The 26,482-nt window shown below is 35.1% G+C and overlaps 1 protein-coding gene across 3 annotated transcripts in view; it reads left to right on the top strand.

Moving 5' to 3' along the window:
• E(bx) (nucleosome-remodeling factor subunit NURF301 E(bx)) overlaps nt 1-26,482 on the top strand; it is a 141,339-nt gene that overhangs the window by 67,609 nt on the left and 47,248 nt on the right. For 2 of the 3 annotated variants that reach the window (XM_081751455.1, XM_081751453.1), the window contains exons 16-21: nt 439-585; nt 2,970-3,132; nt 5,230-5,365; nt 20,144-20,403; nt 22,865-23,029; nt 26,187-26,324. In XM_081751455.1, coding sequence (XP_081607581.1) covers nt 439-585; nt 2,970-3,132; nt 5,230-5,365; nt 20,144-20,403; nt 22,865-23,029; nt 26,187-26,324 — 1,009 coding nt within the window. The remainder of the gene's footprint in view (nt 1-438; nt 586-2,969; nt 3,133-5,229; nt 5,366-20,143; nt 20,404-22,864; nt 23,030-26,186; nt 26,325-26,482) is intronic. The other variant, XM_081751454.1, reaches the window with a different exon arrangement.

The raw sequence follows: 26,482 nt of genomic DNA, 5'->3' as shown, positions 1-26,482 counted from the left end.
TTATAAAAAAAACAAAAGTTTCTTTTGTAGTGTAATCTCTTTGAGCAATGAATGGGGAATTTAGGTCTGAATATAATACGAATATTATACAGGAGTGAAACATGATAACCCACAAATGTGTGCTCATCAAGATTTTACGAACATTTTTCGTTTTTTGGTTTAAACCTTAAAAAAACCTGCTGGTTTAAACCAGCCAACCCTGATTAGTTTTCTGCATTTTTTTTTTAGTTTGTGTCTTGAAAACAAGATAATACAGAACATTGCCAGTAAGATTAGAATTTTTCTCAATGGGTCAAATTCATTTGTATGTTCAAAAATCAGGTGGCTGACTTGTAAAAGAAGGTAATCTGCGCAAAACAGTTCTAGGCTAAAATGAATGTAACTGAAATAAGTATAAGTAATGAAATTTATAAAATACATACTTTGTTTTTCCTTCAGGCAAATCATCAAGCTTGGCCGTATCCATGTTCAAGACCCCTTTTTAAAACGTGTTGGTTGTATCGAACGGCGAATATACATTCTGTAGCAGCTGCCGCATTACAGTTAAGAATCCTGTGGGCATGCTTACGCTGGGACGACATGCAGGTAATGTGTTTTGCTCCATTTCATAAGGTTAGAATTCAGATTTCATTTATTTAATTTAATTTTTAAAAAGTTCAGAAATAATGATATATAACCTGTTTCTATAATTTTCTATTCTATTCTATTCATCTCCCTCGCGAGAGATTTTATAATTAAAAGTCACAGCACTAAGGCCAAGTTGACTGCTTCACTAGAATTGTTTTAAATATTTTTGTTGTTATTATAATTGTAAAAGATGGCCCGTTCCAAAATGGACGAATTGGCCTGTTTCAAATAGTTATGTTTCCACACTAGTTTGTGAAGTAAAAAGGAAGGCAGAAGCGTAGAACATACAAAAAAATATGTAAATCACTATAAAAATTGTAATGCACTAAATTATGTCCAAAATTGAAATTGTTGTTAAAAATGAAATTGCAATAATTGAAGAGCATGACGCTCCATTGTGTAGAACATTCTACGCCATCTTGCCAACCTTCTATAATTTTGTTATATGTACGAAATACTCTGTACTAAAATTCTGTTTCTAGGTTATTCCCATTGTTGAAAAATACGCCTTCAAATCAGTTGTTGCGAGGCAGTAAACCACCAAACAATGAAAAAGGTCCTGACTATTATCAAAGTAGTAGCTTGCTACGTTTTTAAAGCTAATTTCTATGTTGCTGGCATAAATATAGAGCTGCTTCGAACAAAGAAATAGAGATAAAAGCAGCTTATTATTATTACTTGTTTACATTATAATCGCTGTGAAGAGCTTAATCTGAGCTCCGTTTCGTAATTACAGAAACGAACCATTTCTAATATTAGAGTATGTTGTATGTTGTAGAATTTTTAATTTTATAAACTCAGTTGATTCATAGTGAAGAAATAGAAATCTTGATAGGCGGAAGTAATTTTGCCTTACCGGAAATTTAAGAACTTTTGAGCGCAGCAAAAATACTTTTTCGGCCTCTGCTCGTGCATAAAATATCTTTGTAGTTCTGGAAATAAGTGAAAAGTAAAATTTTAGTGTTTACTACTACTTAAATTTACAATATAAACAATGATGCCATACAGCAAACTACCCTGATGTCCAAATCTTAAGGGAATATTAATTTCGAATGTAATCTTTATGTCACGTTAATTCTGAGAGTGCTAGATATCGGACTGGCACGTTTGACAAACAACGTAGGTACGAGCTAATTGCGTGACACAGGTGCCCTCTATGTCTGCGAGAACACGAAGAACGTCCGTAGCGAAGAAACATGTAATCTGTGAGTTGTGTTTTTCAGAGTGTACAGTGCATATCATTCATAGTGAACGTGTCCTAAGACCACACAGTGACCCAGAGAACACACATGAATGAAGTAATGCGTGGTTGGGCAAGCTATAGATTTAAAATGAAGCAAGGTCAACAGGGTGTGGTTAGGCATGTAGATACCCCTCATAGTGTTATGTCACGACAGGAATCGTTTCCTGGTTTTGCGAAGACATTGAAAGGCAGTATGGTGGAGGCCGTTGACGTGCAACACCGCATGAGGATCGTTATCTGATCTCAAATGCCCAACGAGCGAAGCAGGTATACTATATCAAGATCCTGCAGTTTCCTCTCGGATCCATTATCACGTCGACTTGTATACTGCGGTTGTAAGTCACATTGTGTACACGCCGACCCGCTAGATACGCTTCCTTACACAGCAGCTGCAACAGTCACGCCTACAGTGACTGAACCCCGGAAGAATGGAGTAGTGTACTCATCAGTGACGAGTCACGATTATTTAGTTTGGAGAATTGATTCTTACCATCTTTTTGTTTAGAGGGCACCAGGAACACGTTATCACCACCAAAATGTTGTTTAAAGATATAGGTATGAACTGAAGGCCTTGATGTCATGTTATGGGGCGGCATCTTGTTATGGGCCCGTACACTACTTTGTGTGTTCCAACAGTGGACACAATTTTTTATATATATATATATATATATATATATATATATATATATATATATATATATATATATATATATATATATATTTATTGTTATTTATTTATTTATAGCCCTAGTATTGTTTTAATTAAGTTTTACTCTTTTAAGAAGGATATTATTTTCATCATAGAAAAAAACTTAAATATATTTTTTGGGGGAAAAAATCTGTTTCTGCGGCTAGAACAGATTATTTGTATTCATTAATTTTACTGGGAAACAATTTCCATTTATGAGCCGAAGAGTGTAGCAGAATGGATTAAGTTTGTAACATGAGGGCCCACTATATTGGTACAAAATAATAATAATGAATTTTGAAGATCCAAAATTGAGAGAATTGATGAATTTGATGAGAAACGATGTGTATAAAATTTAGATTTGATATTCTGTGGCTAGCTGTTTGAATATATGTTTTGTCTGTTCCTCAGGTAAAACCTCCGGCTGGTGATGGCAAGCATCAAGTAACAACTGATACAGAGATCACATCCACAGAGATCCTAAAGCATCGACACGTTGGCGAATTTTTAGAAAAAACTCAGTACCTGAGACGTAAGGTTGTCATACCTTTAGAAGTACCAAAGACAGTGCGAGGTACGCTTAAGTTCGTATAGTTCTACAGTTAATATTTGTGCAGTCTACAATTAATTCCTTGACTTCTTTATATGTCCAGCATTATTTTTATTGCCTATCAAGCTTACATTTCGTTTTTTATTCCTTTGTAAATCAGTAATAACTGCTTTTTGCGTATAGTTGAATTACTATTCTTTAAATTTATTTATCTGTTCTTAGCCGTCTTGAATTTATATTTATACCAAACGTTGTTTTTAATATCTTTAATTAAATCAAAGTGTTCAAAGTATTGAATAAAAATTCTCCATTTTGAACGGAGAGTGAGTCAAAGAGTTTTTTATCATGTCTTCGTTATACGGTCTATTGACCTGCAAAAATAGTAAATCAGTCTTACCTCATTATATCTTCTGTGTGAACTTTGAAAACTCCAATTAATCATCTTACTAAATATTTTTGTAATTGAATAATAATAATTCTACAGAAAATTGAAATTAGAAACCTTATTCCGTCCATTGACTAACCATTTGTCTTTTCCATCTAATGGCCAATTTTCTTTGGTCCTTGAAGTTTCTTCATGTTATAATGGGAAAGGAAAAGTGGAACGTACTGTATTATTATTATTATTATTATTATTATTATTATTATTATTATTATTATTATTAAACTTATTGTTATAAAGAAAAAATCTCAGTTTTTTTAAGGATCTGTAGATCTGTTACGTTTGGATCATAATCAATGTAAGGAGTTCTTATCTCTCTTCGCAGAATCTTCATCTCTTCTCTTCTCGAGACTTTTAAAATAATCTCATCCTGTTTTCGTGGTCTAGATTAATGATTTTCAACTGAAGTATTGAAGAAATTCCATTTATTAACATATAGGAGACATATTGAAATAACACTTGTTTTATAAATTGGTAGTGTTCGGAAAAGATGAAATTCTGTATTTGTGCGTATTGTTCATTGCTTCGTACAGGTAAACCTTTGGTATAGGTTTTTCCTTTAACTCTGAAGTATGCAAGCATATGTAACATCTAACACCGAAATCCGAAACTACATGCAACACATTTGTAGATTGCATCATTGTGCACATACTGAGCGAGGTTGCACTGCCAGATTGTCTTTGCTGTAATTTAGTTGTAATATATGAAACGATTATGCTTGAAATGGTTAAGAAATATTTCCAGACAAAACATACGCTAAACATTCTTTATAACATGCATGAATGGTATATTTAAAATTTGTTTCTTTTTGCAAATGTTAAGGAGTATTTCTCTATACCCAAACTAACTCCGCATGAATATTAACTAAATATATATCCCGTGCTTTTATCATCATGGCGCTGTGATTTGAAAAGATAACTTACACGCGTGTTTTTTCGTTCCACGTTCTGAATGTTTTTTCATCCTGATAAATGTTTAATGCCAAACCCTGTCCACACTGAAATTCCGTTTCTCGTGAGATCAGCGAGGTCAGGTAGTGTCGGATCTGGTCAAACGGGTGACTGTTCATACTCACTAGATGTTGTTGTAATTCCGGCGTTCACCCAGCGTCGTGAGGAGAGAAGGAAGTAGTGAACTCCGGCCTAGAAAGCCAGCATGCAACCAGCGAAGAGAGCCCATATGGTAACTTCGTATCACCCCAAAGGCATGAGTACCACAAGCCGATTGGCACACCGTGGTTCCCAAGGGCTGTCGCTCCAGAAGTTTTCTTTATTTTGTTAAAATTTTATTTACACATTTTTTACGTTTGTTTTAATAGAATAAACACAGTTTCTCCGGAGAGTGAATGTCAATATGAAAGTAAAACTATAGGCTGGAACGCGTACCATTATAACATGAATCTCCTAGACTTCTGTAAATTCTTAATATTAAATCCAACTATTTATAACATTAAATTGCAAGTTACATAAAAGAAAATAATACTTACAAATTTAATATGAAGGCTAATGTTAATGTTGATGTCCGAGAGACTGGTGTTAACCAATTAAGGGTTTAAGAATTATCTTTTCAAAGGTATATGGTTATTTCTTGCAAAACACTAAAGTAAATATTAAAGACACCATATTGATATACACTTTTTGTACTTTTTAATCAATTTAATTGTTTCATTTATCATGTAGAAGTGACTTCACACCGAATAGGACTAAGGAAACGAAAGAGAGCCGAGTCACCTCAAAACACAGAGCCACAAGTCACCGAAGAATGGGTAGATGAAGATAGGTTGGAATTATGGGAAATCAAACAATACGGCGACAGGTTAGTGTAAATGAAACATTAAGTAGATGTAACTGTAGTGTAGCAATACAGGGTCGTCGAAGAAAGGAAGAAAGTGAACGGAAAGAAGTCCGGGATGTCATGAATAAAAGTAAAGAATTTAATTCCAAACTAACCAAGATTCTGTATCAAAAGAAGCAGAAATTTTTCTCAATATGTTCCTACATATACCCGTTCTTTTCTCAGAACACACCTAAGCAGTAGTCGTTCTCCACTAACGTAGAAGATTGGCGCAATGAGTTCTTGTTTGTTCACGCATCCAGTTTCGTTAAATTGATTATATCGTTATTACCTATCGAGAATAAGAACATATTGTAATATTCGAAATTCGTATGTGAGTAATTTGAAATGATTATATCGTCCACTCGTCCGCTGGCGCAGTTTGGCCAATAGTAAGGCAATATTGACGTTGCACTAACATTGCTACCACTGATTTAAATTTTGCGTATCACGATACAACTGTGTTCACTGTTGCACGGTCGTAATTTGACTTGTAACAAAAAATGGAGGGTAGTAATAGGCTTGCATATTTGAACATTCATAGCATAGTTAAGGTTACTTCATTAGGGAAAAAAAAGCTCGTAGTTCTTTTCGTATATAATGTGCTTGGTTTGCTATTATGTGGTTCTTTTTTCCTTCGTGATTCATGACATCTTGGGCACAGTTTTCGATAATCCTGCATTATCGAACATTAACTCATCGCAAACTTTCCTTAAATACACAAGATTTTTATCTTACCTGTATTTTGAATCTCGTCAAGAAATACACAACTTGTAATACTATTAATAAATGAAGAATGCTGCATCAATATCAGTATCAGTCTCATCATAGAATCTGGCGTGGGAGACTCGGGTTCGATTCCCGACGGGAGCTCATGTGGTTCGGATTCCACGTTAATCAGTAGGTCCACGTCTCATATAGCCTTGCTGCTGAAAGGGACGCTAAACTAAAATCAACTCGACTCAACTCATCATAGAATAAGAGAAACTGAGAGATTTCTTCCATAGAGGCTTGTCTGAATTTTTTTAGTAACTTGCAGATTCCAACAGTGAGAACTATTCTATACGAGATTTTTACATGCGTAAGTTTTAACCCTTCCGTCCTCAAGAATAAATGTGATTAAAATGAAATATAAAAACTGTATATGTAAGGAAAGCATGCGAAGTGAATATTATGTTCGATTGTGTTATTTAATGTTTATGCGCTTACAGTAATTAAATAATATGTGTAGAAATAGAGTAGATGATCATAGAACTTTAAATTTTTGGACTATTCAACATGCACATAACACATTGTAGAGTTAATCTGAAATTGACATACGAACTATTACGGATTGATCTTAACAAGTGACCAACATAGGGAAGTCAATTTTAAACGGAAACAAATATGCTAAAACCTTACCTCAACTACACTCCAAAAACAAGCAAAACCACTGGTCAGCGAATTTGAAACAGTGATCTGTTCATTATCAAAACAAAGGGGGAGGGGGGGAGCACACAAGTAAAATTTACAATAAATTAAATAAAATAGGAGCCGGGGCGGCAGAGCAAACACTCGTAGCATGACAATCTGGAGGTAGTTTTTTTCTCCAACGATCTTGATCTTTACGTTTGTGTACTCGTTTAGGTAACTGTATTGTAATTGTTACCTGCGTGTGTTTAACTTCTTTTCGTCCTTTATCCTGATCATGGAGACCAGTCATTATTGGAAATATATTCACTAGTAGTTTTAATTAATTTTCCTAGAAATCAGTTGAAGTAAGATTTTTATCTTATTTGTTTTCATTTATAATGAATTTACTTTAATTTAGTTCAATTCTTTACCGTATTGTGAGGTTCTATATCAATAATAGTAATAATAGTATAATAATAATAATAATAATAAGCATTTATTGTTCTTTCCTGTATCTTAGTAAACAAACTTATTCCGTGCATTTGTAGGATACGTTTCATTGTCAGGAAAAGTATTATTAAGGAAAGTTTTTAAGAAAAAAAGTGTAATTAAATAATAAAGGATAATTCTTCAAACGTTTATATAAAATGAAGTATTTCCCGTTTATGTTCCTCTTTGTACGTCTTTTCTTACTTGAGAATTATCCTGTACGTATCTATTAACGTATTAAAATCACGTAAGAAGGTCTATTGACCATAACCCTAACTTAGCTGCAAGATACTAGTTAATATTGGGAGACCCCTACAAGACGTAAAAGTAAAGCTCAAAGGCAACAATAGAAATGGTATATTGAATAAGGGCTCCTCAACAACGAAATGTTAACGAAATCTATGTCTCCCATGTAGGAATTCCGTTTATGCCTTCTAGCTTCCATTTCAGTCCTGAATAATATTTGCACCTCCCAAGCTAAAATTTGAATTTTAAATACGAAACGATTTGCGAGAAGTTATAGGATATACAAGTTGAACAGGAGTACCGACTCCTGTAACTTCCCTTTAATTAAAGATATAGAGCAAAACACAAATGGAGGCAACTATAATTTACTTGCTACGGAAGAGGTAAGAACGATAAATGCTTTAATATTTTCTTGCGTACGCATTTGTCAATATAATAATTCCTTTTCAGTTACCTTTCTGTATATTCTTTTAGCGTTAACTGCTTGTATGCATGAAAACTATTAGGTGACTAATAGAAGTCTTCGTAGATTGCTTTCATATTAAAATTTTATTTCTATACATTTGCACTCTGTCGCCATCATTCTGTTGTATTATAGTTCATTTGCACAAATGTGTTTGTCGTATTACAGCAGCAGCTTGACTATGGGCAGAGTGGGATGTTTCTCTTGGGTGGGTAGTTTAGAATGGTTGTGTGTTAATGTATACGTGATACCTTTCAATACTGAGTCTATTGATTTCGGTTTGATGGGTTCGATATGATTATTGATAATGAGACACCAATATTTACGCTTTTGCCTTTGTGTAGCTGTCTTATGTCAATGAACTGTAGAAGTATTCATTGTTTTGCTTAAAATTAACTAAACCTTACTTAAGTATATTTTGTACGTGTTTTATGCAACGTTGTACGTTCTTCTGTGTGTTTTATATTAGAATCTAGTAAAGTGTACTTGGTTTTCGTGAGCGATGGCTGTTCTATGAAGTCGCAAATGTTAAAAAGCTCTGTTTCTTGCGTATACTGTATGTGTGTATCTTTTGCGTAAGCAGATCACCGGCCTGCGAAATAAAACTTTTTTTTTTTCTCCGGCAAAAGCTTGAAGAGGTGATTTAACCTAATTTAGGTGTGTTGTTGATTTCAAATATCGAAACTGTTTTAGCATATCACGTACAGTTTTTTGCTATTTGCAATCGAAATTTTTTTTATATTGTAATTTCGATAGAAAACATCATAATAGAGAATACATGTAATTTGAATGGAAGATAATCAAATTGCAACGAATATACAAAACACTACTTTATATAATAGGTTCATTTGTAAAAGGTATAATACATCTCACCACAAGAACACTATATTTTTGCCTATCACATACAGTTTGTTACTATATGAAATCAGTTTTTTTCATACTGTTCAACACAAAGTTCACCGTAATAGACATCTGCAATATGAATAGAACATGATCAGATTTTAACGAATATACCAAAAAAAAAAAAAAAAAAAAACTACTTAATGTAACATGTTCATTGCTGAAATGTAGAATCTCACTACAGGAACACTATTTTTTTGCTGCGCTTTGATGTGAATGAACGCTGTGTTGAACGCGTTCCTAGGTAGGTTATCTCGCATTAGACACAACAGTAATCTGACATCATGGAGACGTCCCATCGCCCCTGATATCTTCATTCCATTTCTTTTATGTCTCTGTGGAACCGCTCGCCATGTTCCTCGCTGAATGCTCCTAAATTTGCAGGAAAATAGTCCAGATGGAAATGTAATTTTAAACTCGTGTGGCAACCTAATTTCTGGAAGTTGTACAGCGTGGTTTCGACAATCTGTTGGTAGTTGTCATCTTTAACATTACATAGGAATTTGCTGGAAATATCTTTGAATGACTCCCATGCCTCAAGCTGTGTTCCGTTCATCGTCGTAGTGAATATAGAATCCTTCATAAGCTTCCGAATTCGGGGGCCGTCAAAAACTTTTTCCTTAATTTTGGCATCCGACAGTCCTGGAAATTTCTGACAGAGGTACCGAAAGCAGGGACTACTTAACGATTTTATATGTAAAGGTAGCAATAACGCATTTTGAGGATCAATTAACACTCGGTTAGTCGCATGGGGTTCTGATTGATACAGCTGAACATTTTTCTACGCACATTTTTGACTGCGATGTCGCTCGCGGCGCCCGTTCCGTGTATTCCTCAAGCTCCACTCTACAAACCTATGAGTAGAAGAGTTCACAGTGACATTCGCACATAGCGCTGTAGTTACGGCTGTGTATCAGATAGAACGGTTGCGACTAATCGTGTTATAAGAGAGGTATTTTATGTTTCAGTTAGCTCAGTTTTTCTTCATTTATTCTTAGACAAGTATTTCAAGTTTTAAGCTCACAGTTGCTACTGTATATTATGGCAGAACGTGAACGTGTATTTAATCTCAGTGATTCGATTGATGTTCAAGAAATTCGGAAAATATTGTTTGATGATAATGAGTCAATTCATCCAGCTGAAATCGAAGATTTTAATGACGTTGCCGACACTGATGCAGAAGAATGTACGCCAGAAATACGTGAAACAGATTCTGAAACAGAAGAGAGTGGCACTGAAGAAGAAAGTGAACCAAATGAAGAACAACGTGACCCAAATGAGAAATTAGTGTACCTTGGTAGAGATAAAACTACAAAGTGGCAAATTGTTCCGCGTCAAATGAATAGACGAGTGCCTCCCCAAAATATAGTTTTAAAGCTTCCCGGTGTGATTGGTGTTGCTAAAGAAAGTAAGACTCCATTACAGTGCTGGCAAAATTTTTTCACTGAAAAAATGCTTGAAGACATCGTTCGATATACTAATCAATACATAAATATCGTGCGGGGTAGTTTCAAAAGGGAACGTGATGCAGGTGATACCAATTTGTGTGAAGTAAAGGGGTTCATTGGTCTTCTTTATTTCGCCGGAACTTTGCACGCAAATAGACTGACACTGGACGATTTATGGGGAACTGATGGGGATGGTGTGGAAATATTTAGACAGGTTGAGTCTCCGAAGATTTAGATTTCTGATCAGATGCCTCAGGTTTGATGACCGTACTACACGAGACGAAAGAAAACAGGTGGACAATATTGCCGCTATTCGGGAACTGTTTACATGTTTTGTTGAAAACTGCCAAAAGAACTATTCTTTGTCCACTAATGTTACTATAGATGAAAAGCTGGATGCTTTCCGCGGCCGTTGCCGCTTCAAACAGTACATCCCTGCAAAGCCTGCTAAGTACGGAATTAAGATTTATGCATTGGTTGATGCAAAATTATATTATACTTACAACATGGAAATTTATGCAGGAAAAATGCCTGACGGACCTTATTCCATTAGTAACAAGCCGGCTGATGTTGTCAAGAGATTAGTGCAGCCCATAATTGGAACAGGACGAAATATAACTGCGGACAATTGGTTTACCGATTTGAACCTAATTGCTGACTTGAAAGTACGGAAATTATCGTATGTGGGAACCGTAAAGAAAAATAAAAGACAGTTGCCACTGGAACTTTTGAATCTAAAGTATAGGCCTGAAAAGTCAAGCATGTTTGCATTTTCGAATGATGTTACTCTCGTTTCCTATGTACCGAAGAAAAACCGAAATGTTTTAGTAGTATCAAGCCAGCATTTTGATGATCGTATAGACGAAACAAGTGGAATTGCCGCAAAGCCAGAAATGATTACCTTTTATAATCAGACGAAATCAGGTGTTGACATTTTGGACAGAATGTGTGCCTCGTTCAATGTAGCCAGAAATACACAGCGCTGGCCGTGTGTTGTATTTTTCTCGATGCTGAATATAGCTGGTATAAATTTACAAATAATCTTTCTTGGTAATGGTCAGGCTAAAATTACTAGGAGGCGTTTCTTGAAACAACTAAGCCATGAGCTTGTGCATGAGCAGCTCTGCAAGAGAAGTCTTCTAAATCAAGGGATTCCTTCGGCTTTGCAAGCGACTCTGGAAAAGTATCGACCAGCAAATGTAGCAGATGAAGAATCGGTTGGTGAAGGAACTGAACGTTCAGAAAAGCAACGGAGCTGCGATTTATGTAGGAAGAACAAAAAACGAAGAGTGACCAGAACTAAATGCAAGAAATGCAGCCGACCAATTTGTCTCCAGCATATGGAACCCGTGTGCACCGATTGCTTTCCTCGATTAGAAACAATACCAGTTGAATCGAGTGACGAGTAAATTTGTCATTGTTTATATTTCAGTTTTTTGAATTCGAACTAACATGATATCAGGGGTATAATGACTTAATATAAGTTCATTTTTTCTATATACTCTCCTATACTTATTTTGTTTAGAGACACTACAACATTCCTAAGCAGTGTTTGTGCTTAGCAATATCATTCACGGAGGATTGAGTTGTTATAATAATCTTGCTTTAGTTGTCTAGTGCTTTAGATTTTGAATAAATAAAAGCAATATGTAATATGTTTGTGTTTTAGATACAAAAGCATATAAAGAAGAAAGCTTCCAGAAGTTTGTGTATCAATCTGATACCTTGCGACTTATTCCGTGACTATTTTTTTTCTTGAGCTACTGTAATTTCATAATGTTTTCATAATTTATTTTTTTCCTCAAATTAGAACATTTAAAACACAATGCGACGTAATTAATCACCGTAGCATAAGTCAATGCTTTCATGTTCTTTTTAAAAAAGATAATAAGAAATGACTAGTAGTATTAAATCAAATGGAAAAGCGAATGTATCAATCTGATACATTGCGACAAAGACCTTGGATCTAAATGTTGCGACTAACCGAGGGTTAATGGACGATTTACAATGTTTTTTGCTTCTGACACGAACTGTTGCCTCTTGGGCCACTCGAAACTAACCAGTGTCTATCCTTCTCGCGAGAGTCCCACTCACACAGAAAACACGGGAATTTTGTATAACCTGCTTGCTGTCCCAATATGATACCGCACAATTTTGAATCACAGCACAGTAACCATCTGTGTTCATTGTATTTCAGTTTCTGCAAAACTATAGATAACTTGTGATCGTTTTCACGAAAAGATGTTGAATGGGCGACTGGTACTGAAGCATGTTTATTCCCATTGTGCAGAAGAACACCTTTGAGACTTCTTTTACTCGAATGAATAAATAGACGCCAGTCCTTTGCTTGGTAAACTATTCCAAGACGACGAGTCAAGCCTGGGATATCACAGCAAAACACAAGTTGTTCTATTTGAACAAAAAACTGCCTGAATTCTTCCTTTTGATTTCCGTAACAATATGAATTTGTCCCAGGAAGTAAAAGATTTCTCTCTTTTAAACTTGGTTCTAAAACTCCACTCTTTTCTTTAGTAAGGCCTGTATCACGCACCAAATCATTTAAGTCACATTGATTATAAAGACGTGAAGTTTTATCTTCAACATCCGGTATAAAGGTATCATCATCACCTTCCTCCGCACTTGAACATGATGAAGACACACTCTCTGGTAGCTGTATCGGTGGTTTTGGGACAAGAATATCGGGTCCATGTGGTACAGGGGTTATGGCTGATGGAAGGCTCGGATACACAATGTGCTGTTTGTTTTTCGTATTGAAACCGGACACTTCACATACACAAAAATAACAGTCGTCAGCATGATTTCTTTGTTTGTGCCAAGCCAAACCATTGGAATTCCGATTGGCATTGATGGCAACAACCCCAAGGATGTTTTAAAATAGAGGATATGTCCATACGTATGTTCATCCTATTAAATCAATGAAGCCAAAAAAACAACCGAGCATCGCCAAGTCTGATTGGCTACTCTCATTTCCTCCATCGTCTGATTGACTACTTTCGTTTCCGCCATGATTGTTGGCTCAAAACATTGCGATTCTATTGGGCGGAGTGGGTAGAGTAGGGGTGGCAACACTGTGACGTATGGCTTCAAGATTTTGTTGTAAGGGCAGATCCTCTATTTTATAAGATCCTTGAACAACCCTTTGTACATTGCTGCAGGTTTTCTACACACGTTTTACACAGTATGAGGTGCGAAATTCTTGTTCTGATCAGCTAACTTCATGTTAAAATATGTCTAGTACAAACTTTTTTGGCGTAATATTTCGCGTCTGGCCTTTAATTGTATAATGACCACATATACAACAGAAAGAGTTTGGATTGTTCACACATTTTCGCCTCCGAACATCTCTGCCACTTGTCATTTTAAACACAAACTCACTCACGAATCGAGTTCAAGTGCACGTTGTAACTTGTAGACAAAGGCGTGATACACGTTCTCAGAATCCCCTCTTAGACAAAAGAACTTGGCGTATTGACCTTGTCTGGCACTGCGCATGCGCGAACTACAACTGTTATATTTGTGGTTCAGGTGTTACTTCATAATTACCTAATCCCCTCCAAAGCAGAGGACATACTAAGACATGTCCATACCTGCATTCCATACACCCAACCCAAACCTTATTTACAAAAACCAAACTCCATTAGCATAAAGGTAAGAAGGACTTATGACAACTCTGTACGTGATACGAAACAACTGGTATTACTTTTTACATATGGACACTAAATCTAACGTATATCATATAAAATTACTCTTGCCAGAAAATCTTCGCAGGCCGGTGTTTACAAACACATTTTAGAGTGTTTCTTAAAATAATCCATTTGTTCCATAACGTATTCTTTTGTAATGTTAAGTCGATGACTATAACCATGAAGTATTTACTGTTTTCTCAAATTTATTGACCAAATATTTTTATTTTTTAATTTCTTTTTTTCTAACTAAGCGTTAGTAGGGTGAAATATTGTATTTCTCTACTCTTTCTCTTGTTTTACACTTGTGAAGTCGTCAAAATCTGTAGTTCATGATTCGTGTAAGCAACAGTTATATTATTCACATAAATTTACATAATCATAAATCAGTGACTACAGAATGATATTCACAAGGAATTTTCTAGATAGCTTGAAACCAAATTGGTTTCTCAGGTAGCTGTCGACTACGTAATATTTTGATCCTCGGCGTGTGATGGTTGTAGCAGATTCTTTGTTGTACCAAGTGAAGTAATCAATGTACAATTCATTCTGAATATGATTAAAACAATCTGTTTTGGAGGTGATGGGCCACTGATCAACAAAACTGGTTTGAAGGGTGGTCTCCTCATTTACGTTGCTTCTGTCCAAATTCGACCTTAACTGCTGTTTAAACAGTATTTATTACGTTTTTACGTCCAATGAATTGATCTACAACTTTGTGTGTAACTTAGGTATCAGGTTTCTGCTGCACACCGCAGTATTTCACAAGCAGGTCAAGTTTCCCATCATGCCAAGATACTGGGAACAAAAAAGTAACAGCTAACAAAACATGGATCTCATACTTTAATGTGAGAGCCAAAAATTAGTCCAACGAGTAGAACAGATCAACAGAGAACTTCTACTTGAAACGTGTTCTGTTGGGTCTGTTGGTAAGGTAATAATTACTGTGTTCTGAGATAGTGATGGTAGATCTTAATTACTTATTGAATGAAACGACAGTTAACCTAGAATAATATTCTAACTTTTATCCGGTCCACTGAGAGAAAGTCTTATCATACATCGATTTGGAGATCATATAACCAGCTATTCTTACAACATGATAATGCAAGACTATCTCCAGACTGAATGGAGTTCTAAAAGAACCATACTGGAGGAGGAACAGCTACATTAACCGTATTTGCTTGATCCAGCTCCCAGTACTCATCTCTTTCCAGAACTGAGGGAACCTTAGAACTTAAATGACATAAAGCGTGCTATACACTCGTGGATAAAAGACCCTGAAAAAGTTCTTTGAAGATAGTCTGAAAAATGCAGTTCAGGAGATGTGCATACAGTGGAACGAAAGTTAAATTGAAATAAAGAAAAATAAAATTTATTGTTTTACGTCCTAAAGAATTCCAGAACTTTGGTTATGAAAACTTAATGTAATATAGACGAAAGTTAATGAAAATTAGAACTTAAAACAAAATTCCCAGAAGTGTACTTTTTCTTAACCTATTAACTGATATGCGCACATTTTGCGCTCATGGTTCCGGCTTCTGGTGAAAATTCTTTCCTCGAATACAAATCTGGCGTAATTCAAATGATCGTACTTTAAGCAAGTACGTCTTGATCGTCTTGAAAATGGGCATTGAACTCCATCCAATAAAAAACTCTCAGAACTTTAGTACTATCCCTCGTAACAAAACGTTACCTCAAGTTTTGTGTCACTGACTATCCTCCAGTATCACAATTTATTATTGTAGTTGACAAGAAGTCGATAGTTTTATGAAAACTAAACAGAAAGTTCAATTTAAATACGATTGTAGAACCACTCTGAACCAATCATTGGCTACTGTAATACTTGCCTAACTAAAAAAAAAAAAAAAAAAAAAAAAAAAAAAAAAAAAAAAAGAAGAAGATAGCTTTCGGAAATTCAACACAGAATCAGATGAATAAATTTAAATGTTGACTTTATCTATGATTTTAGTGGCCAGAGAGACCATTACGTTATTTGCTCTGGATTACGTGAAAAAAGTTCGCATGTAAAGAAAATACAGGAGCAATGCTACGTGCATAAGAATCCACAAAGCGAAGGCCCATAAACTGGATTTTAAAAAGAAATCGTTAAACATCTAGAAGTTTCTCTTTCTAACTTTTCAAACATAACTTTTCAAGAACGTAATGGTTTGATGTGAATAGACCCCTATCTCCATTTTTAGGAAATAATAATTGTCAACTAATTCGAGAGCAGAATTTTTAATGGACAGCAACTTGACATGTACTAGGTATTTTCGTTATATGGATAAAAGAACTGAATTTGCTACGAAATAAACTTAGCACAATCAATTCGAGATTAAAATTCATGAATGCGTAAATAATGTTTATATCACATTCGGATTTACACATGCATACGGGACAAATGAATTAACTACAATTCACAGAATGATTATATTGACATCTATTTCGATTCTAACTAGCTTCTAAATAGAATCTTTCAGATAGTTGCAGATAAGCAATCGAAATCATCTTCCTAAATAAATTAAGTTCATAAGTAAATAGGTAAGGAGTCTCTTGGGGGTATTTCATTTATTAGTAAATAAGAGCTCATAAAAAATGAAACCCCAGATTGTACTACTCTTGAGACTGCTTTTTTAGTTTGTGACCACTTATGCTGTCCTTCGTAATAAACAATTAATACATCTTAGTTTTAAAAAAAATAATTTCATGTTTGTTGCTGACTTGAGTGAAAGCATGAGGATAGAAAATGATAATCCCAAAAAGTTTTAAGACTCTTCGCTAAAAACCTCTACCTCCACTTTTTTTTAAAGTTTAATGAATAATTTAAAGACAATCAAGAACATAAAAAACGTAGAAGATGAGCCGGGTACTCTTCTGAAATTGTTAGAAAATGAGCCAGATACTGATCTCTGTTACGTAAAACTTTCTGTTACGTAGGTAGAGCAAAATACTGTACACTGGAGATTGGACTTTCCCATTACCTTTTATTATAAAAAATCCTCTTGAGTACAAAATTATATTACAATAAGTAGTTTTCCCTAATATATAGGTAAATAAGGAACCCAGTGACTAGACGTCTAGGGCTTTGTAGGTGAGGTTACTCTCTTTTACCAGGCGTCGTGAGAGGGAATGGGAGTTTGTTGATGAGGTGCCTCTCTTTGACCGGGCGTCGTGAGAGGGTAAGGTGTTCCCAATGGCAAGGCGCCTTAGGTTTTTTGGTAGTTTGATCAACCGGATGAGATTGATACTTCTTGAGGTGTGCTGTCGTCTTTTATCCTAAAATGTCAGCTACCTTCGTTGATCTCCGTCTTACTGACTGTTGGCGTTGGTGGGCAACTCTTCTTCGTTACTGTAATCTGCATTGTATTTGTTTACTGCAGACACGTGTAGTAGACACATGGTTACAGCATGGTATGGAGACATGCGGAACCTTACACCCCAGTGGCGTAGAAAAAAAAATAAACCACAGGATTATTTTTACCATTATTGGGAATCTGCATATTGGTCGCAGTATACACTGGAACACTTGAACACAAAATGGTAGAAAATGAACCAGGTAGTATCCAGAAACTGGTTTTAGGTTATCCAATAGCAGTTTCCATTTATTTATTTATTTATTTATTTATTTTTTTAAATAATATACCGGTTATAAATCAAGAGTTCGGTGCGCAGTTCATGGTGTCATCCAAATGTATACACATCATACGTAAGGTCTTGAAAATAATTGTTAGTTCATATAATGGCATTTTGCATATACGACGTGGGTCACTTTCTACCTTTTTGGTATTATTGATTGTCTTCACGAAAATTAAAGAAAGGAAAAAGAAGGGATGAGCTTAGTAAAGAGCGTAAGCAATAGTAATTAGGTTTGCGGTCCGTGGATTTAGAATTATTTTATCGTGCACTTAATTAAGCGTGGAAAGGTTTGGTTTCAAAGAACGTTGCACAGTAGACGTTGATGTCTGTAGTAAGTGTCGTGGTTTAACTTAATAAAGACACTATGCTTTTCTTGTTAATGCGCACATTTCGTTTAATCCGAGTGAAATCCATACTGGTATAATTTCTTGTAATTATTTTATGTCTTTAATTACACGTCGAAAAGAAACAAGTAAGTAGATGAACAGAAAAACGATACATAATCCCACATCACCAAACATGGTGTAATTATTAGAATGAATCACGCTTCTTATGTGAATATATATATATATATATATATATATATATGCATGTAAAGTGTTGGTCAAGAATCCTATAATAAATATTAAGAAGGTGATATGGAGTTAAATTTTGAGAGAGAAGTTGGCTCAGTAAAGAATCCACTGGCGGACCTGTTTCTAACACTTTGAACATCCGAGTTTCTTGAGATGTCATGATGTAAGATTCCCACCGATCTCGAATTCCTGGGGGTCTTGGAGAATGTTAGGAAATTTTAAGTACATATTTTACTTCTCAGCACCAATTTCTCTTTTTTGCCTTACCCGGCTGCTTAATAGGGGTTATTTTATAAAATAAATTGGTTTGCTTCACAAAACTTCTATACCTATACACATACTATATACATGTATATGCATAATAGGTGAGGAATCCTATAGTCGGGGAAAATGTGGTTGCTTTGTTACATTATAGCTGGAAATTTGTAAATCATGACCTGGAAAACCTGGAAAAGTCAGGGGGTTCATGTTCGCCAAATAAATGGGAACCCTGTGATGATAGTGAACTCCTCTAGCCAGTATTTGTGGCATTTTTCTTTTGAATTTGATCTCGAGCCCTTTCACAAAGTCAGAGACTAGGTATAATAATGTCCTGGGATGATGTGACTCTTTTTAAGGTAACCAAATAATACCAGACCTTCGAAGGTTTTTCATTTTTGTACTGACGCTGTCACAGGGTGAGCTTTGCCTTCTTTGGAGTGGAGATGAAGGATGCTGTCACTGTTTGGGTTGTTTGGTTTCGGGTGATAGTGATGAAGTCAACATTCGTCCAGGTATTAATCGCGACGGAAAATTGTCCACATCATGTTCAAGTTTGAAATGGTTCAGTGACATTGTGTACCGAGTACGCTTTTGCTCAAGAATTAGTAGAAGTGGGACCCATCAAGCTGAAACTTGTGATAAACCAAGTTCATTTTTTGAGTGTGATGTGCTCGCTGTGTGACTCCTGTCTGCAGTCTGACGAGTTGGCAATCGCCGATCTTGCATGGTCATATCAAGTACTAGGGTAATGTTTTTTAAATACAGTACATGATAGTCGCCCTAACATCGTTTTATCTTCAACACTCTTCCTGACATGCTGGAATTCTTGCACCCCTTTTTGGTGGTGGCATACGAAGGGGCAGACTCACCGACTGAAATGTTGACCATATCTGGTGGATTTTGGACGCTTGATATTCCTCTCAACTGCATGTACTTTGCGACATCCTTGTACTTGACTCTTTAAACTTCTGACATCTGACTCAATTGAAGGGTCTTTCAAAGACGAAACAAATTCCTTAGAATTATGATGTTGGTATATGTTACAAAAATTGTTATTATGAAACATACCGTTTTTCTATTCCAGCTTATTTGTTTCTGTATTAGGCTCCAAAGCTTTTCAGTCACCGCTCCTATGTAGACTAATCCTCCTCGTATTCCTGTAAGAATGTTGATAAATTCTTCTAAATTTCAATGTTTTACTCAGTCCAGGATTTCATCAGAAAATAAGACCAAGAGATGGAAGCACTTCCCGGTATATTAAGTCTGTGTTGGGTAGGAGTAGAAAACAGCCACTACTACTGTGTATTTGTATTTAACACAGACGTAGTTTACTGGCAGCTAAGTTTTGTACATAAGACTTCATTCTTTGATAAAAACCTTGTCCACTGGTCAAGACGTGTATAAAAAAAAAAATATTTACTTAATTTAGATTCGTAGTGAAAGTCGTTAGCCAAGGGGAAAGTATTTTAAAACTAAGGAAAGGTGCAAAAATGTTATCATACATACTGTTCATAATAGCATGGTGTCATTTAATTTTATAACTATTTCGTATGTAATTAATTATTATTTTAACTATTGGTGTCTCAAAACCTCGATGTTATGAAAAGCCAAGCTGCTGCTAATCGTTGCCACTGTAATGTTCCTAGGTTAGAGAAGGCTAATGCCCACATTGTTACTAGGAGCAGAACAGGATCACTAGCTCCAAAACCTGAGAAGTTTGATCCCAGCAGTACAAATAATGGCGGGAAATTAGAGACCGTGAGTTCGAAGGCGTCAGCAGAAGAAATCAAAGAAAAGATGGAACAGCAGTTGAGACTCCAGAGAGCAGCCCACCAACAGAAGAGAGCAATGGAAACACTCAAAGTTCCAGTTCAGCAGGTGGTCAAAGTTGTTCCAGCAACTCAAGGTAAATAAATTTGTTTCGGTACTCGGTAAGAAAAAAATAATTTAAAGAACGTATCGAAAGTGCAGGATCATAGGCCAAACTCCTTATGAATGACGATACGAAAGTATGGAAAGAGGAAAGTTATTGGAAATAGGTGTTTTTCAGTCTGAAATGGTGAAACTTTTCCAATCGTACCAGTCCTTTAGACTCCACACTGGTAAGGCGCCCTATGTTAAATTAAAAGGCAACGTTGCCAGTTCAGCAGACTTTCTACTTTACCGTAGCAAGTCCCTTGGGTCCTTACCGTATCAACAGTATAGCATTATTGGGGAACGAATTCGAGGTGTTATCAATTCCCTCACACAACTATGTGCAGGTTCCCCGTGTCATTTTTGGAGCGTTCAAAAAGCCTGAAAAATTAGAAACGTTGATGTTTCATTTAACATACGGCGTTTTACCGTTGTCGAATCTAAACGATTTTTGCGATTGAAATAATCCATCATTTTAGATTTTAAACCACCTATTTCAAACAACATTCCATGTTTTCATATCTATACTCATAACATAGCCTATGGCCACGGACTTTTGAGACGCTTGGTATTCTGGGGAGGGGATGAAACAAAAGAACTAGATCGAGATGAGTTTGTGGGTTCGATTAATACATCGGTATTATATTGTGCCAGTGTTCTTGTTCCGAATGGTCTTAGTACACTCTTTAGATTTGATTTAAAACGGGATTATTAGCTGCTATCTGTAATGTACTTTACATGCAGGTAGGAGAATCAGATACACAGTTTTACTATAGTTTTACAGTAAAACGAATCAGAGTATCAGTTCTTTTGGTAATGAATTATTAGATAGTTATTCTAGGTAATAATTTTTTTTTTTTTTTTTTTTTTTTTTTTTTTTTTTTTTTAAGGAGGCTCTAAACAGTTATAAAATAAAATATAATACTATCAAGCTGAGAACAAATGCTGTCAGGTTTTACTTTTTCTCTTTTTTAAACAAGAACTATTTACTAATACTACAAATAAGACTAAGAGTAATTCCATTATTTCAGAAACATTCAGAATTAAATGAGTGGACTAGATTGAGTCAGCATTTTAATTATATTCTTGACATTTACATCTAGCATGACTATTATAATGACATAAATAATCATTCAATTTTATCAAAATTCTCATAAAAATTTACTTAAAGGGTTTTCGAAATTTCCAAAAATATAGTAATACTCTCACTCTCATCTGATAGCTAAGTTAGATAATGTTGCTATTATAACATTTTAGAAAACGTTCTACTGGTAACTAGTAGAGAAACAAATGAAAGAAAAACATAGTTGAGCCTGTGTTAAAGAATTTACCGTCCTCGGTTGCAGTTTTCTTACATGTATATGCTGTCTTTTAGCTTCCAAATTAAACTACTTTATTTCAGAATAATTATTTTTAAGGATATGAATTGACGCATGTTCGTAATAATTTGTGAACTTACTCTTTAAATTTACTGCATCTAATATTTAATTTACTATTGTACTTTTCCAGTGTTCCCTTATATCTTCCGCAGCAGATTTGGGCAACTCTCATGGCACTCACTTCTTACAATTTTATCGTGTACTATTTCGTGTGCATAGTAGCTAAGAAAATCTGTTAACACAAACAGTAGAAAAAAGACATCCATCATTTCAGCAAACAGGAAAAGAAGAAACATACAAGAACATCGCAGTTATTGAGCCACTTCATAAGATGTTGACTAAGTATTTTCTATAGTATGTAAACTTATACATTTTGAACAAAACTGTGCCAAGTTAAAGAAGTGAGTAATCATTGAAATTTAATGTACAAGTAATAATTAACGTTTAATCGTTGATTGAAGATTATAACAACATTTTCACGAACTGCGTGTTAAAAGTGAGCAAGATTTTTACAAACATGTACAAAATTAGAAGTCTGGATAAGTTTTTCATTGCAACAAATCTGAAAAGAAGAGGATCCTGAAAGATAGCGAATTACATTATCATATTAACAAGTTTTTCAGTCCCATCGATGTTTACTGTGCACACGACAGTACGCGATAGAATTGTACAAATCAAGATTAATTACACGAGAGTTGGCCAGAGATGCTGTGGAAGGTGTCAGGGAGTACCAAAACAGTACATTTAAAAAATGCTTTATACATAATCTCGTTCTGTTAATATTTAATAGGTCCCAGCACAAAAAATGGATGTGCACATGTGTTGAAATAACTTGTGATGGTTTGTGTTCGTTTGTCAGTGACTTCCGTTATCGTTGAATTCAATTTTCTTAGACATAAAAATGTACGAATCTTCGTACAGTTACCAATATCTTTATGCCAATTGATCAGTTCATTGTTCATTCGATTATTGATATAAACCGCGTTTGTAGAGTACGTATATCCAGTTTTGGTCGAAACTATACGTAGTTAGCAGAATACCTTAATAATTGCTATGTAAACGTCATTATTGCAGGAACTGAAGTAACAACGCGTACTGTGACTAAGGTAGCAATACCACCTACGCCTACAAGTCAAACAGGTAGTACCAAAACAGCTGTAACATCAGTTATTACTAGCGGAACTAACAACACTGGAGCTAAAGCCATAGTTGGAACACGAAGAATTTTTATGACGAAAGGTAATCACAAGTTATTTTCGATATTATTATATTGCAAAATAATCGAATACCTTTGTTTTCGTATTCATAAGTAGGATTCATAGGTAATTACCGATTGATAGGATAGCCAGATTCTAGGTAGTGTAAAAAGTATTGAGCCTTTTGCGCATAAGATGAAGTTAGTGGAGCTAGTAGATGTGCAAAACGTAGTGGGCAGACATGAGGTATCACTCCGTGAAGAAAAGTGAGCTTTACGCAAAACTGCACTGCTTTTTACAGTTTTATTTCAATAAAGGCGCAAATCCTGCGCAGGTCCGTGAAGAAATTGGTAGTGTTCATGGGCAAGATATATCAAAAGCAACATCTAAAAGATGGTTCAGTCACTTTTGTTCTGAAAATTTCGGTGTCCATAAATGCTCCTCGCAATGGGTGACCAATCGCAGCAAATGTGGATGATATTCTGGCAAAAGTCGAACACAATCAATATTAAGCAATCATGACGCCAAGGACCTAAACATCCATCACCAACAGGTTAAACCATTTGGAAAAAAAAAAAATGATAGAAAAGGAAGATCGACGTTTGAGTGCCACATGATCTGACTTAAGAAAAAGTTTACACGATCGAATTTGTCGTCTTCGAATCTTTCCTGAAACTTAACAAAACTTGAGCCTTTTCTGGAGCGGTTGAGCACGAGTAATGAAAAATGGATAATCTGCGACAAATATGTGCGGAAAAGATCGTGGTCGAAGAGAGGAGAAATTCCACAGACTGTGCCAAAGCCCACACTGATGTCCAGGAAGATTATACTGTACGTCTGGTGGGATTGTAAGGGCATCTTGATTCACAAGCTGGTGCCTCCAAGCACAGCGATAGACTCGAATCTGTACTGTCGACAATTAGCGTGAGTGTACCAACAATTCAAAACAAGCGGCCAGAACTAGCCAGCAGAAAGGATGTCTTATACTACACTGACATCAGACTGCACACATCTTTCAACGACCCGTCACAAATTGAAGAACTTGCATAGGTGGTTTTAATGCATTTACTTATAGCCCGGACCTGGCATCGTCAGATTATCAATTATTTCGATCTCTGCAGAGTTCCCTGAGTGTTATGTTAGTTTTAAGACAGGCCTATAAAAACAATGTTATTATTATTATTATTATTATTATTATTATTATTATTTCATAAACCACTGAAGTTGTATGGCGGTGAGATTATAGTACTGCAGAAGGTCATCGAACAAAATAGTGCAAATGTGATTTCAAATTATAATAAATGTGTTCTAAATTTTGACTTTTAGAGGCTCAGTGCTTTTTAGACAACCTGATAGTAAGCTTAACGCTCAATAGAGTAAATTAGTTATATAAATATAATTTTTTATGTAAAAAAAATAGAAAACTGCAGTATATAAACACCACTTCGTAGATCGGGATCATTTTTAATACAATTAACATCATTTGTAAGAGGCTTTACGATTTCGAATCTTAAAATTCATCCCGAAAGGAGAGAATACGTAAATCCATAAAATTGGCTTATGAAAGGCTTAGAAAATTCAAATATTTCATTTACTTGCACGAATTCAATGCAAAAAGAGGAAGTAGTGTAATGTATTGTTCTCAGTAGCACGCGGGAACATTTGCTGCTAATATGATAAAAGCAAAAGCAAGAGCATTTGTAGGTTTTTTTTTTTTTCAATGCTGGAAAAAACTATCTATGGTATATCAATAATCACCCTGTGTACCATAGATTCATTCATGTATGTGAAAGAGTAACTATTTAGGTAGGAAAATTTTACTGTGTGGGACTGCCTATTTTAATTTTCTTTAAAAATCAGTGGATCTCGTAATGTAACATATAAATACTCTAATCATCTCCGTTGTTAATGCTTTTTACTGCAATCATATGATGGAATCATTTTTATTGCATTATCGCTTTATTATTATATTTATTAGTTGCTCCATCTATTTGATTTTTAACAAAAATAACAAAGTAGACACCCAATATTTATTATGCACAACAATACATTGCTCTAGATAACAAAGTTGCCTGGGTATTCACTTCATCCATGCATTCTTTGCATTTCATTTCTATGGTTACATATTACAAACTCATTTAAATACAGTAGAATTACAATGAAATAGTTGCAAAATATTCTTCGTTTCTTTGTTCTGCGTTATCATATAGAATTTCATGATTTTGATCGTAAACATGAGTATGGAAAATATTTAGTTTTCCCACGGGAGGATAGAATTTAAGTTCACATATAGTATCAAGAAACACATTTGTAGAGTGCGATCAAAGGAGCCGTTGAAGATAGATGATTATAGTGCATCTGAGAATACATGATTGGTAAATAGTATATAACATGTTTGTAGGATGAAATAAAGACATATTGCTGTTAGTTTCTTGTCATTTAGTCTTGGAAGTGAAGTTTTGTCATGCATAAGAGGTGATTTTTTTGTGATTGTATTAAGACAAGCAATCGGGTCGTTCGTAAATAACAGAGACTGTAAGAACTCTTGAGAATTTGTAAGCCAAACCATCAATATAGAAAAAATCAACTCTTTAATATATATATTTGAGATTTGACATGTTAGTAATGAAGTGTATTTTTTAACATTTTCTCTTACATATGTAATGCTGCATCGTAATGGATTAGAATTTAATCGTATAGTACTCCTTTATATGATAAATTCATTACGATAATATTGACTTTGTACATAAAAAAGATCTATTTTGCACGCATTACATTTATTCTCATACACATTTATTTCAAAACGTGTTTACGAAATCCATACTTGAAAAGATTTTTATTTACTGTTACCTAAAATTACTTAACCAATATGTTCGGCTTTTTTGGCACAATAGAGCGCTTTCGCAATATAGAGTGAGTCGTGGGCGCATCTCTGGTCTGAGGCCATGTAGGTTATAGTTGACGATGTCTTGAGTTTTGTTATGATTTTCACTCTTGCTCCGAAGTTTTTATTTATTCACGGATCGTATATTTTTTTCCTTGTCCATTTTCTTTAACCTACAAGGGATTTAACTTTGTGAATTTTTTTCAGAAGTATTTTGCAGTAATTGAAAAATTCTTTCAAATCATGCTTATGTTGATGTAAGATATGTAGTATTTAAGTTCAGAATTCCAAACAGTATATTTTCTGTTGTCCGCAGATGGTACTACACGTGTCGTTTCTGGTCCTACAAGCATTCTGCCTAAGTCAGTTGTTGGTCAAGGTGGAGTGGCAGTGGGTGGTCAGCAGCAGTCGTTAATTAAGATACAAACAGCAGGCGGTCAGACTGCTTTAACTGGTAAGAAGTATATCACACGAGGACGTTTCCAAAAGTTTCCGGCCTGATTAACTTTGAGAAATGGTAGAGAGAAGACAACGATGTTACTTTTCACTATAATCTCTCGATTGCAATACTTTTTTTCACGTATCACGAATTAATGTGTGTATCCCCACGAA

The sequence above is a fragment of the Thermobia domestica genome, chromosome 3, assembly GCF_964235325.1.
Source record: "Thermobia domestica chromosome 3, izTheDome1.hap1.1, whole genome shotgun sequence".
Taxonomy (NCBI): domain Eukaryota; kingdom Metazoa; phylum Arthropoda; class Insecta; order Zygentoma; family Lepismatidae; genus Thermobia; species Thermobia domestica.
This window is presented reverse-complemented; position numbering and strand designations above follow the sequence as displayed.